The 15,410-nt window shown below is 39.9% G+C and overlaps 1 protein-coding gene across 8 annotated transcripts in view; it reads right to left on the bottom strand.

Moving 5' to 3' along the window:
• LOC113006752 (DNA (cytosine-5)-methyltransferase 3A-like) overlaps window positions 1-15,410 on the bottom strand; it is a 94,079-nt gene that overhangs the window by 54,550 nt on the left and 24,119 nt on the right. For 7 of the 8 annotated variants that reach the window (XM_026142909.1, XM_026142910.1, XM_026142905.1 and 4 more), the window contains exon 3: window positions 6,716-6,823. In XM_026142909.1, coding sequence (XP_025998694.1) covers window positions 6,716-6,823 — 108 coding nt within the window. Of the gene's footprint in view, window positions 1-5,766; window positions 5,801-6,715; window positions 6,824-15,410 lie in introns of those variants that run through there. The other variant, XM_026142913.1, reaches the window with a different exon arrangement.

The following is a 15,410-nucleotide window of genomic DNA, read 5'->3' as shown; positions in this document are numbered from 1 at the left end:
CAGGGAGCATAAAGTAAAAAAGCATGAAGTAAGGAGAGCCTTCAAGAGAGTGAACACCAGGAAAGCAGCAGGACCAGACGGCATCCCAGGTCGTATCCTAAGAGACTGCGCATACCAGCTAGCTCCTGTGTTCACTGAGATATTCAACATCTCTTTATCTCAGTCGGTGATCCCCACATGCTTCAAAGAGTCCATCATTGTTCCTGTCCCGAAGAAACCCCACCCTGCTTCTCTCAATGACTATCGCCCTGTAGCCCTCACCTCAGTAGTGATGAAGTGCTTTGAACGCCTGGTCAGAGACTTCATCATTTTTTCACTACCAGACACACTGGACCCACTACAGTTCGCTTACCGTCCAAATCGTTCCACAGACGATGCCATCTCTCATCTCCTCCACACATCACTCACTCACTTGGACACTAGAAGGGGGAATTATGTTAAAATGCTCTTCATAGACTACAGCTCTGCATTTAACACCATAATTCCCTCCACACTCACCACCAAGCTGGAGCATCTGGGACTCAGCTCATCTATGTGTCAGTGGATCTCCAACTTCCTAACTGGCAGACCACAGGCAGTAAGGATGGGCGGACATGTCTCAGCCTCCACCACTCTCAGCACTGGAGCCCCCCAGGGGTGTGTTCTGAGCCCCCTGCTGTACTCTTTGTACACATATGACTGTGTGGCCACTACCAGCTCCACCACCATCATCAAGTTTGCTGACGACACCGTCGTGGTGGGCCTGATCTCTGATAACAACGAGACGGCCTACCTGAAGGAGATTAGGAATCTGGAGAACTGGTGCCAGAGGAACAACCTCCTTCTAAACGTCAGTAAGACAAAGGAGCTGATAGTGGACTTCAGCACTAAGCAGGAGAGGAACTACCAGACCCCTGTCATCAACAAGTGCCCAGTGGAGAGAGTGGACAGCTTCAAATACCTCGGAGTTCACATCACGCAGGACCTGTCATGGTCCTGTCACATCAACACCGTGGTGAAAAAGGCCCGACAGCGTCTCTACCACCTCAGACGCTTGAGAGACTTCCAACTGCCCTCCAAGGTGCTCAGGAACTTTTACTCGTGCACCATAGAGAGCATCCTGGCGGGAAACATCTTAACCTGGTTCGGGAACAGCACCATGCAGGACAGACGAGCTCTACAGAGGGTTGTGCGGTCAGGTGAGCGCACCATCCGCTCCGAGCTCCCTGACCTGCACTCAATCTACAGCAGGCGGTGCTGGACCAAGGCCAGAAAGATCGTGAAGGACCTCAGCCATCCCAACAACAGACTGTTCTCTCTGTTGAGGTCAGGAAAGCGATTCCGCTCCCTGAAGACCAACACAGAGAGACTGAGGAGGAGCTTCTTCCCGCAGGCGATACGGTCTCTCAATCACACCACCACACAGTACTGACCCACACATACAGTTCTTACACACACACTGGACTTTCTGGACTTTGGTTTTGCACAACACTGGTCACTATATTCTTCATTTCCGGTTAATACTTGTACAGCTGCTGTTATTGTGTATATATTTATTTATATTTAGATTTCTTCATACATTCTTATATAGTTCTATATTGTGTATTGTGTATTTTGTTGTACAGTTATTTTATTTTCAACTTTAATTTATATATTTATCTTTATCTTATTCTTCCCAGTTAAATTTACCCTTCATTCTAATTTGTGTTGTACAGTTATTTCATTTTTAACCTTAATTTATATTCTATTCCTTCCTAGTTAAATTTACCCTTTTTAATTTTTCATATTTATTTCCTATCTTATTCATAGCCTTTTCCTTTTTTGTTTTCTTTAGGTCACGAGCAGTTGTCCAAGCATTTCACTACATATCGTACTGTGTATGACTGTGTACGTGACAAATAAAATTTGAATTTGAATTTAAAACTTCAGGGATGTGTGTAAATAGTCAATTTGATGATGATGCATTGTTTATCCATTGCAAGTCGGCCAAATAAATGCTAGCCTATACATCAGGGGTGGCCAACTCCAGGCCTTGAGAGCCGGTGTCCTGCAGGTTTTAGATGTATCCTTGATCCATCACAGCTGATTTAAATGGCTAAATTACCTCCTCAACATTTCTTGAAGTTCTCCAGAGGCCTGGTAATGAACTAATCATTTGATTCAGGTGTGTTGACCCAGGGTGATATTTAAACCTGCAGGACACCGGCTCTTGAGGCCTGGAGTTGCCCACCCCTTCTATACATAAAAGCTCTCCTATGTCTGCTTACGTTTCACATTACTAACAGAAAAAAGTAAAGCCCAGAGGATGAGTTGGCTCCAATAGATAACTTCAAGTTTAATCACGAGTTTTTAGATGAATTCTTATAGGGGCTACATTCCCATGCCAACTTATGCTGCACACCTACAGTAGGTTATGCACGAGATAAGACAGCAGCAAGTACAAAACCAGCTTAATGACCAGTCAGTTCTGTGGAAAAAGGCGTTACCATTGGTGGAAAAGCCTGTGGTCCTAAGTGCACAGTTAGAAGAGGGGTCTTTTTGAGATAGTTTACAGTTTTGACTTTCTCTGACAAAAATTAATACGAGACAGCAATTCTTATAAGCAACTTTATTCCTTGCTATATTTTCCTGTTGGCTGCAAAGAAGGTTAAACTTGTTTTATAAGTGAAAACAGGGCACTTAAGCCTTTTACTTGCCGTCTTATATAAAATGTAGGTAAGTGGTTTGATGTTTGTATTTGTATTTGTTATTCTTTCAGCTTCTTTCACTTGTTCTTAGACCACTGCAACTGAAAGAACAACGCTAAAACTGCCTCACAAACAACCACACACACACACACACACACACACACACACACACACACACACACACACACACACACACACACACACACATATACATATACAACTTAATTGAACATGCAGTTGTAAATTATATATCAAAAAGGCTGTAATCCAAATCAGTCTGTTAACTTTGATACGGAGTAGGCATGTCTGTTGACTTTCTTTTCTCGTTTCAATAAACTTTATTTATAGAGCACTTTTCCAGTCTTACTAACTAAAGTGCACAGAGCACACATACTCTCACACACTTACAGACACACACACATGCATATAGTACTTTTAGTACTATATTTTTCCTCTCAGACACACACAGCTGATTTGTGTGCAGAAGCTTTGTTTGTTGGTTTCATTCTGAATTACATATTTAACATCTGTATTTTTCTAATGTTATACTTTTATCTTCCTTTGTAAAATTGTTCTACAGTTACTAGATCTGTACATGCAAGCCAAGATTAGGAATACCTGGGCTGATTTATGAATTGATAACCACCTTTATATAACCACTTAGCTTGATTGCTGAAGTTATTAAGAGAAGCCACAGAAGGAAAAGACATCCTGAATATGTATGTAGTACAGCACTGCAGTAGCGTTACACATTGTAGAAATATTTAATTAGGGTAATACAATAATAACATCTAGAATTAGGTTACACATTGTAGAAAAGTTTCTGTGCTGTCTGCTTGTTTTTCAGCCACAAAGCAAAGTTGGCAACATCGCCAGTTTGTAATGTTGCAACTCAGTCATTACATTGTGTATTTGTAGGGTAGTCGGTTAAAGAACTTCACTGGTGTTACTAAGATATTGCAACACCACCCGCTACTAGAAGATGTAGTGAGATGGAAACTAACAAGTTTTGAGGCAGTAGTGATGTAGGAATTGGGTTGCTCCATACACGCTGTACAAAATGCCTCACAGTTCAGGGACATTTAAAATATGATTTGATGATTTGTCAGTTATGTCTGTTTTCTTACTTTCAGACTGGTTGAGTAATCAGATGTTTTTTCCTCCTGTTTAAAGTAATTAAAGTTAAGCTTAAATATTCACTTGTGATCGTTAGTGTTAGGTTAAGGGAATGCTCAGTGTCAATAAGTAAACCCCACAGAGATTATGGAAATACATTTGTGTGTGAGTGTGTGACTGTGTGCCTGTGTCTGACAGGACCCACATTCATCCTGCTCGCTTTGTCAGGGCTCAGACATCAAAGCATGATCAGACCTGCTCTCCTGCACACATGCATATCCACAAACATACACACACGTTGGTTTTTCTATATTTATGAGGGCACTAACTGACAATCTAATCTATCCTAATCTTCAACCATCACAATGAACCATAACTACAACCCTTTGTGCGCTGAAACCAAATCCTAACCCACCTATTGCCTTATAAAATGTGAGGACCTGCCTAAATGACCTCACAACAAAGGTTTTTGGTCTGTGCAAGGATATCAGCACACAAACACACACACACACACACACACACACACACACACACACACACACACACACACACACACACACACACACTCTCATTCCTTCTGAGTAGTTCACTCAGTATTCCTCTTGTCTGGGGCTGTTTGATCAGCTATATTGACTTGCTGATTCTGCCACAGAGTTCAGTCGGTACAAAGACACACACACACACACAATACACACAAAGTAAGCGGTTAGAGAATGAATGCTGAGAGAAATATGACAGAGGGGAACTGCCAAAGACCTGAAGTCAGTGCTAGTGATGAAATATACCACACAGTGTAATTATTACAGTGCTAATGCAGCTCTGTAACACGAGTCACAGGTTATTTACTGCTGCACTAAGAGAGATTGGATGGATGCCAGCTCAAACTCAGAGTAAAGCTTGAAAAGGAGTAGTAAGGAACATAGTCACAATGGGTAAAAGTAAACGACAAATACAGCAGCAACATTCTCATAATAAATGTGGGTCCTGCTTTCCACCAGGCACTGTAAAATTAGCAGATTGTTTGACATATTTAAAGAAGTCATAGAAAATGTTTCCTTCTAATTATCACTATTTTTCCTGATTGACAGACCCTTGAAATACACAGGGGTGGGTTGAAACCTCTTTTTTTGTTAAGTCACCTTTTTTCTAGTATTTGTGAACCCTCATAACTTCATAAGACATTAAATGTTCAGTCCTGAAAAACACATTTAAGTTCTGTTTAAAAACTGGGACTAAATAAATTTTACACCCACTCCAGGTGTCACAGTCTTAAACCAAAATGTTTTTATACAATAGTTTCTGAAACAAGTACTAGAAACAAGCACTGGTTCCCTGAAAATTTTAACCTGTTTTTTATATATATATTTTGCTGGAGAAAAGTTCAAAAATTGCATTTTGAATAAAGGGTCACATTATTATATGAGGCTGGGTGGCTGTTAGTGCCTGACTTACCAAATGTACCATCATTTCATTCATGATTAAAAATTTTAAAATCCTGCCCTACTGGTGAACAGATAAAGTGCATGCTGAGGCTTTCCAAGTGGTTTAAATGTATTATAAGTTTATTACTGTAAGACAAAAATCACTGCCCCAACACTAACTCTGGTAAGTGTTATTAGGAAAAATCACTAATAACACATTTGCAAAATGACATCACCAAAAGGCATGCTGGGTAATGCTAACTAGCCAGGTAACTGTTGGGAAGAGGTTGGTGAAGCATTCAAGAACAGTGAAGACAGATGGAGGATGTAGAAGTGCAGAGAGTTAAATCTGCTGTTATATCTGCTCACAAGCACAGGTTACCAGGTAATGCAAAGTTAGCACAAGGTTTGGAAGAAATTGGAGTTGGTTTCATACCCACATCGAAGCGCTAACAAACTAGATATTTGTTGAAAAACAGCAAAGTGTCATTATATCTAAGCTAGAAGTACATCAGACAGGCTGTTAAGTTGCGACTCTATGTTACTGTCCAGGGTGCACCCACCTTGGACAGGTCACCCTGGACTTGCCCTGCCAAAGCTGGGACAGGCTCCAGCCCTGAATTGGATAAACACAGGAAAATGAATAGATGGATGAAAAAAACCCAGTGCTAATCATTTAAATGCCAAACATAATGTCTTTTTCTTGCAAAATGTGAGCACTCATCTTACAATGATCCAATAAAATATGATTTGGGACATTAAACTAACCTTAGTGATAACTGTTGGCTTGCATTTGGCAGAGGCTGGGAAAGATATCATAGGTGGAGGAGTGCGTTTGGATTTTAGGTGGCAAAAACTTTGCTCACAACTGTTGAGTCCTTTATCCTCCTCCTACTTCTTTTTTCTACAGCTCAGTATCAGTCAGTTTGTGCTTCTTACATTCAAGTCATGCCCACTTCTGAGCAATCCACCAACCTAAAGTCATATTTTTATGACTTCAACTGATGCTAGAGATTATCTAACTCCTGTTCCAGCCAGACTTTAAGTGGTATATGGAAAATGTGGGGGCTGGAGCCATGCTGACCAGAAATTGATGAGTGTATTAAACTGCCATTACATGTGGAGGACTGCGATGACTACATTTGCAAACAGTCAATGTGTAGGGGACTCCCCCTTTCAAAGATGCTGATTAAGAAAGAAGTCTCTCTCTGTAACACACTGAAGCAGAAAAAAGCAACCCACACAAGCTACTATGTCAGACACACTCAAATGTGACACTTAATGCAGTAAATGCGCCTCCAGATCAGTGTGTTTCTGTATGATATGATTTGACTACAGCTGATGCACGGAAGCTCGCAGGTATGAATGAATAAGAAGGAAAGTAGTGCATGCATGTTTAACAAACCTCTGCAGATTAGAGAGGGGAGTTTTTTTAATAGGTGAACAGATAATCAATCATTCTTCTGCAGTTTAAAGCACAAAACACCATCAGGCTTTAAGTACAGTACTCACAGGAAGCAGCTGTTTGCGTTTCCTGCTGGGACGACCCACTCTGCGCTTGTTGCGGGGGCTCGCCGGTGTCCCCTCCTCTGGACTGTCCTGGTCTGCACCATCTTCACTCTGTGAAATTACAGAGAACCCACATCAAACACTCAACGAAGGCTGTATGAAGTTATAATTGATGTCAGCAGTAAGACCGCATTAAAGCAACACTGACTAAGGGCAATGTGGCTAAGAAGCTCTTCAGGGCAGAAGTTGAAAAACAGGATGTAATGAGCACAGGGCACCATAGCAGTATTAATAACTAAGTTGTTTCCTGGTTTTAAAAAAGCCACTATTCACAGATTCTATGTTTTTTTTCCCTTTAAAGAAAAAGGAAAAGAGATAAACACGCTACTGAAACAAGGAATTTAAAGTTTGACCATGTCCTGATTGAACAAAGCAGTTCTATATCTATAAATGAGCCCAATGTGAAAGCGAAAACCAGTAAATTACATGGTTGCAGACATGAACTCCAGCTGTGAAGCAGACAGGATGTTGTACTACCAGACCTGCTCATGATTGATCTAAGCATGGACACAGAGCTCCAGAAGGCTGTTATACTAAGCCACTTTATTGCCATCTAACATTCACTGTGCTTGTTGTTTTTTAACTACATTTAGTAAGTAATTTTATTTATTCTGCTTTTTGAATTTATTAAACAACTTTTCTTTATAGTGCCACTTTATTGTTATATATTTATCTTTTTTTTACATTGCATTTTGATGTGTTTTGTTCCAGAATTTACCCTTTGAGAGCCTTTATTTTAGTTACATTACTATTTAATCAATCTTTTGAGCAATTCTTACCATATGTAACTGTGTGTTGAGTCGTATTTTTTGTCATTCTGTTAACTTTTTCCAAATATTTAAGATATTCTGTCAGAGGTGTAGTTCTTTTAAGAGCTGCTCACCGAGATACTGCCATGAAGAGGTAGAAAAAACAAACAAATAACCACAAAGGGAGAATGTAGAAATAAAACTTCTATACATTCACTTTCCGCTTTTTATCAAGCTCACAAGAGGCACCAGTCTAACCAGAGATGCCGAGACCTCCCTCTCCCCAGGCATATCCTCGAGCTCTTTCAGGAGGAAACCAAACTAGGCAAGAGACATAATCTCTCTAGCGTGCCCTGAATCTGCACTGGGCTCTCCACCCAGATGAATATCTTAGAAACACCTAGGAGGCATGTAGTAAGTGTCGTGTTCACACGTCTGAATCATCTCAACTGGCTCCCTTTGATGTGAAGGAGCACCCTGAATATGAAAATGACCAAGCCCTAAAACCTCTAAAACTGAGCCCAGGCATCTGTTAAAGGAAGCTCTTTTCTGCTGTACCTCAAATTTTTGATTACTACCCACAAGTTCACTGAGACCTTTGCTTTAACACGCTGCTGCCTCTTTTGACCACAACAGACCAGTACAGCATCTACATGACAACAGGCCTGTCAGTCTCTCTATCTGCCCAGAAACTCAATACAAACCTCGAAACTAGGGCTGGGCGATATATCGAGTTTTTTAAAAATATCGATATATTTTTATACGAGATATAAGATGTGACCATATCCTTCATATCGATATATACGTTATAATTAGTTGTGGAGCCATAAGTTTGCCTCTCTTTCGTCCACTTTTGTCTCTACGCAACATTACTCGGCCTCGCCTCTCTTTCACTGAACACAACTCCCCCTCCTCCCCCATAGCTTCACCTGCAGGCAGCGACAATATGAACACGGCAAATCTCCGTTAACGAGTTACTGCACATCGCTCCGTGCGTGGGGCTGGACAGCGTCAACGTGTTAACGAGCTAACCATGCTAACGAGCTAACCACGCTAACGCCATGCAGCCCACAGGGGATGCACAGCCTAAAATCCTTTCATTTTCTCAAAAGTTGACAGCGCACCTTATGTATGAATTCTGGTTTTGCTTGATGATCGCGAACCGATTTTATGTGGAACACGGCGCTCAGCAATCTGTCAAAAAAATGTTTTAGTACGACTTTGGTAAGCTACGGAGCTGCACCGCTTGATGGATTGTCCGAGGAGCCTCGCGTAGTAATACGCACTGTGCTTCAACGTAATATTACCATATTGTGTGTGTATAAGGACCATAAATGGCACCTGAAGCGGATTTCAAACTCCAGGCTGTCAGTCACGCAGTAGAAGTTGGGAACAGAGCAGCTGTGAAATCGGTCTATGTTATTATGCTCAGCGTCTTTTAGTTTACATTTTGACTGCACAATTGTGAGCTTTTTGTTATGGACAACAACAACATATTTTTCGTTTATTTATGGAGCATTATTATTTAATAAATACTCATAATTTATTTTTGAGTAGTTTTTTTCATGCACATCTATGCTGTATGTTAATAAAAGTGCCTGTGTGACATCTGGGACACAGCTTTGACTAAGAACTCTCTTTTTGTTCTTACTTTATGGCTTTAAAAAATATCGAGATATATATCTTATATCGCCATCCAGCTAAAAAATATCGAGATATGAATTTTGGGTCATATCGCCCAGCCCTACTCGAAACCTTCCCGATGTAAGCTGAAGGTCTTTACTCAATGAAGCTAGGCGGACTACAACATCTGCAAGATACAGAGACATGACTATGACCCCATCAAACCTGGCACACCCCACTACTTGGCTGCACCTAAAATATCTGTCCATAAAAATTATGAACAGAAACAGTGACAAAAGGCAGCTCTAGAGGAGTCCAAAGCCCAACAGGAAAGAGTCTGACTTATTCCCAGCAATTCAAACAGAGCTCTAACTACAGTTATACTGAGATTTATTCCCTCGTAACAATGGGACTGATATTCCACTCCCAAACAGGACACCCCAAGAGATGTGGTCAAAGTCCACAAAACACATGTAGACTGGTTGGGAAAAATCCCATGCACTTTCAAATATCCTCAAGGGTGGAAATACAAAATATTTGTGATTTCAACAATAAAGAGGTTTCAACAGCTGAAGCCTTGTTTGTATGTGTCCCCCAACTGTTATTATGACCCAGCTCGGAGGTCGTAGCATTGAACAGTGATGTACCTTTGCCCCAGTTCAGCACATACTGTCACTGTATAGTCTACAGGCATCGAAATTGATGTCCTACACAAGTTCATTAGATCAATTTCACACTGTGTTTCTTGCAGAAAACAATGCAAAAATCCCAAAGCGTGTAGGCGCCTTTATCTGAACCAAAATCAATTAATTTAGGCTGTTGGTAGACTAGCAATGGTGTAATTTACAAAAATATAGGGAATAAAAATAGCTTGCTGCACCTGTGTGTGCTGGGTGTTAAAGGACACCACAGTGCTCTGTGTGACGATGAGCTGAAATGAAATTTGTCCACATTAATTTCTCTTTTTTTATATTACACTAAACAACACTTCTACAATGTCCTTATGGTGAAAATGTTGGCAGCTCAGTGGTGTGACAACAGTGGCTTTCCTCGGACTTAGGTATGCAATTTAACTTGGTATGAATTGCAACTTCAAAAAATCCCAATGATTCAAAATTGTGATACACGAAAGTGTGAAACAGTCATGCAGCGTGCTCCGAGAGGACAAAAAGACACCTCAGGCTATGGACAGCGAAACTCTGCTGTGATAAATGAAAAACAGATGGAGACATGCAACACATTCAGCGCTGAAATTACAAAATAATTATGTCACAATAAAGCACACATTAACTTCTAAATGTCGTGAAGTTTCTTTAAAATAGGAAACCACAAATGTAATGTTTCTGTTAATCGAGATAAATGAGACAACATCGGGGACTGCTGAGGCACTTAAACTTTATGAGGCTATTTGCCACGACTAAATCAGTAAAACAAGTGAAAGAAGCCAATTTTATGATGAGATACATGGTGAAACTGTTATGTGGATTGTCACATCTGGATTCTTTTAGACTGGATATAGGTCCAGTGAACTGCGTTTGCTTGGAGTCTGTTGTTTGACAGTATTACTATAACAGGTATTTACAGATTCTATAAATTAAACATGCTGAATGTGATGGGGAAATAACAGCTTTGTTTATCTCATTAGTGTTACCTGTGTTTAGTCTGCCACACCTGTCTCCCATTAGTCTCCTAAGTGAATATACCTCCTTTTTTAACCGCTTTTTTACTCCTCAATGGCCAGAGGAGTTGTCTTGTGCTTTTCCCAGTCAAACTTTCAAGGCATGTTCCTCATTTTTCTAGTATAACTCACTGTTTTCCAGCTTTTGTTGCCTACTGATCCTTTTGTGTATAATGCTTTGAACTGCTTCACAGTCTTTGTCTGTCTTTGCCTGCTGCTACTGGACGGTTTGCCTCACTGCCTGTTTCTGGATTAAAGATTCAGACTGTGTGTCTTTATCTCTACTCTGCATTTTTCCTGAATTTGGGTCTTTCCCTGTGTAAAATATCATTATGGGAAACTGCCCAGGAAGAGATGTTCGAGAGGTCCAACTAAATGGTTTTGGTTTGGTTAGGCTTTAATCACACAGGCCAAAAGACCCTTGCAACCTCTGGCCACTACACTCAGAAAAATAAAGGTGCCAACTGGAACCAAAAGTGGTTCTTTAGACTGATGCCATAGAAGAACCTTATTTGGTGCCACAACGAACCTTTCAAACAATGGTTCTTTAAAGAACCAGACATCTGAAGAACCATTTCAGAACCATAATTTTTCTGAGAGTAGGGAAAAATGTGTATTACAGGACTGATTGCTGGCGGCTGCTTGCCATGGCTAAGGGAAATCAGTCACAAAGAGGGCACTGCATCAAAAACCTTGTGATTGCTTTGGTTACTAGCAGATTGCTATGGAAGATGCAGACTTGTCTGCAAACATTAGCTAACTACTAAATTGGAAAAGTGCAACTCAAATCCGAGATGGAGAATGTTTGCTTTCAAAGGGAAATTTCTACCTCACCACTCTAGCAAACATTTCAAACATATCACCCATGTTTCTATCTCGTATGTATCTGGGAGTGTTCAAAAGGCAACAATTTTACTTTGAAGGCAGTTGGTTCTTTTACAGTTGCACTACTGCTTGGTGAGAAGTTTGCAGACAAGTCAACATCACCCATGCAAACTGCGGGCAAGCAAGAAAAGCAATCACAAGAAAGTTTTTGGTGGAGCACCTTACAGTGGGGGTAAATAATTATTTTATTCCCTGCTGAATTTGTAAATGTGCTTACTCACAAAGAAATGAACCCATTCATGACCTATCTTTAGCGTTCTGGTTGAGAGAAGGAGCTTCTCACTGGTCCCTCACTTTGATTAAGTTATCCTATACCTTTAGCAGAAAAAACAGCCACATCCATGCTTGATTCTGGGGATGGTGTTCTTTAGGTCATTTTTCTTCCTCCCAACACAGTGGGTCGAGTAGAGAATGGACGAGTGGAAGAATCTGATTCTGTAAGCATGTGGACTTTATAAACATAACAATTTCAGATTAGGACTATCTGTAATTGACTGTAATTTACGTGCCAGAATTCTGGCTGGGTTGTAGAGTATCAAATACAGGGAGTGCAGAATTATTAGGCAAATGAGTATTTTGTCCACATCATCCTCTTCATGCATGCTGTCTTACTCCAAGCTGTGTAGGCTCGAAAGCCTACTACCAATTAAGCATATTAGGTGATGTGCATCTCTGTAATGAGAAGGGGTGTGGTCTAGTGACATCAACACCCTATATCAGGTGTGCATAATTATTAGGCAACGTCCTTTCCTTTGGCAAAATGGGTCAAAAGAAGGACTTGACAGGCTCAGAAAAGTCAAAAATAGTGAGATATCTTGCAGAGGGATGCAGCAGTCTCAAAATTGCAAAGCTTCTGAAGCGTGATCATCAAACAATCAAGCGTTTCATTCAAAATAGTCAACAGGGTCGCAAGAAGCGTGTGGAAAAACCAAGGCGCAAAATAACTGCCCATGAACTGAGAAAAGTCAAGCGTGCAGCTGCCAAGATGCCACTTGCCACCAGTTTGGCCATATTTCAGAGCTGCAACATCACTGGAGTGCCCAAAAGCACAAGGTGTGCAATACTCAGAGACATGGCCAAGGTAAGAAAGGCTGAAAGACGACCACCACTGAACAAGACACACAAGCTGAAACGTCAATACTGGGCCAAGAAATATCTCAAGACTGGTTTTTCTAAGGTTTTATGGACTGATGAAATGAGAGTGAGTCTTGATGGGCCAGATGGATGGGCCCGTGGCTGGATTGGTAAAGGGCAGAGAGCTCCAGTCCGACTCAGACGCCAGCAAGGTGGAGGTGGAGTACTGGTTTGGGCTGGTATCATCAAAGATGAGCTTGTGGGGCCTTTTCGGGTTGAGGATGGAGTCAAGCTCAACTCCCAGTCCTACTGCCAGTTTCTGGAAGACACCTTCTTCAAGCAGTGGTACAGGAAGAAGTCTGCATCCTTCAAGAAAAACATGATTTTCATGCAGGACAATGCTCCATCACACGCGTCCAAGTACTCCACAGCGTGGCTGGCAAGAAAGGGTATAAAAGAAGAAAAACTAATGACATGGCCACCTTGTTCACCTGATCTGAACCCCATTGAGAACCTGTGGTCCATCATCAAATGTGAGATTTACAAGGAGGGAAAACAGTACACCTCTCTGAACAGTGTCTGGGAGGCTGTGGTTGCTGCTGCACGCAATGTTGATGGTGAACAGATCAAAACACTGACAGAATCCATGGATGGCAGGCTTTTGAGTGTCCTTGCAAAGAAAGGTGGCTATATTGGTCGCTGATTTGTTTTTGTTTTGTTTTTGAATGTCAGAAATGTATATTTGTGAATGTGGAGATGTTATATTGGTTTCACTGGTAAAAATAAATAATTGAAATGGGTATATATTTGTTTTTTGTTAAGTTGCCTAATAATTATGCACAGTAATAGTCACCTGCACACACAGATATCCCCCTAAAATAGCTAAAACTAAAAACAAACTAAAAGCTACTTCCAAAAACATTCAGCTTTGATATTGAGTTTTTTGGGTTCATTGAGAACATGGTTGTTGTTCAATAATAAAATTATTCCTCAAAAATGCAACTTGCCTAATAATTCTGCACTCCCTGTACTCACTCAGTGTAAATCAATGTATAACTTTTATGAAATGTGTTTTTTCTGGATTTTTTTGTTGATATTATATCCCTTTCCATTAAAATGAACCTACCAGGTAAACTAGATACTGTTCATATGTTTGTAAGTGAGCGAACTTTCAAATTCAGTTTGAATCATTATTATTATTATTTTAAAAACCAGTTTGTTTCTAAATATAGCTCTGTTAGGAGTTTCTTTTAGTTTTATTTTAAGTTAAACTTTATTTATATAGTGCCAATTGATAACAATGGTCTCATAAAGGTGCTTTATATAGTAAGGTAAAGACTGTATAATAGTTAGAGAGAAATCCCCCAAATCAGACATTTGGCTGTGACCATAGTTCTCCTGTTTGTTCTTATTTTCTTACATTGATTATACAAACTCGTATCACCCATTAAAAGATTATAATTGGACCCTCACCTGTTTCTATCTCTCCTGGGCAGCTGGGAGTGTTGTGTTTGGATTCCCTTCCTTCCCTGCCTCCCTGCATTTTTGGAGGTATTTGATAACCTTTTGGACAATAATGGAGTCGTTCTCTTTTCTTACATGATCCCAATGCAAAGTGTGACTTGCTCAGAAGCAGAGGTTGCACCAAAGTTTTCAATGAACCCAAGAAGACATATGAGAGAGCCAAACAAAATAAGATGCACCTGCTCCAACTTTAATGTGGTTTCATCCAAATTATGCTTTTAGGTTTAAGGGTGTTTTACTTTAGCTAGAAGGCTGCGATCTCCCTGCTGAAGAGATTCTCATTACAGGTTTTTTTTTATTTATATCCAAGCACTCTTTATACACATCGCTGCCTCGGGCGGAAATTAAATAAATGTCACTGATACCACAGAGAAACATTAGTCTCTTGTGCTGCTGAAGCAGAGCAAGGAGCTTTAAATGTATCAGTTAGGGGCAAATTCGTTTTTAATCAGAGGTTTGCCCAACTTGTTCAAAGCTTGTTTAAGATAAGACAGAAAAAACTAAGATTATAACAAATGTGTTCACTGCTTTCTCAGTAGGTTAAGATAATAGTTCCTTAGGGTTTAAATGTTCTTTTTTTCCCTCACTAAATAAATAGCTCTTTATTCAGTTCAGGGCTGAGTAATTTTCCTTCGAAAATTTAAAATATTTTCCTGGAAAACAGATACAATATCATATATACAATAATCAATCACATTTAAAAACAAACTTTAATAACAGAGTTTCTTAATTTCAGTTTTACTCCAAAATTGTGAACTCCAAAATTATGATGTAGAAGTCAATTTAAAAAAAATTACATTACTAACTAACCCCACTTTAGACTTTATGGAATCTTGAAATTCCATGAGTTTAAATATTTTGGTCCAACTGTGTTAAAGTTACTACAAACTTAAATTAGATGTAAAAATAACTTTTCCAAAACGGATTTTAAAACTGAACGTGAAACAATTTTTTAAACTGCATTAAAATAAAAACAAAATTCACAAAGAAATATTGATCATCATCAACATCAATAAGCCCCACAAAGTTCGTGCAAAGTTAATTGTTTACATTTTGTAATGAAATATACTATGGGTTCCACATTTACCACTCAGAAAACGTTATA

Source organism: Astatotilapia calliptera, chromosome 15 (genome assembly GCF_900246225.1).
Source record: "Astatotilapia calliptera chromosome 15, fAstCal1.2, whole genome shotgun sequence".
Classification (NCBI taxonomy): Eukaryota; Metazoa; Chordata; class Actinopteri; order Cichliformes; family Cichlidae; genus Astatotilapia; species Astatotilapia calliptera.
Note: the sequence above shows the minus strand (reverse complement) of the source record. Positions and strands in the feature narration are given on the sequence as shown.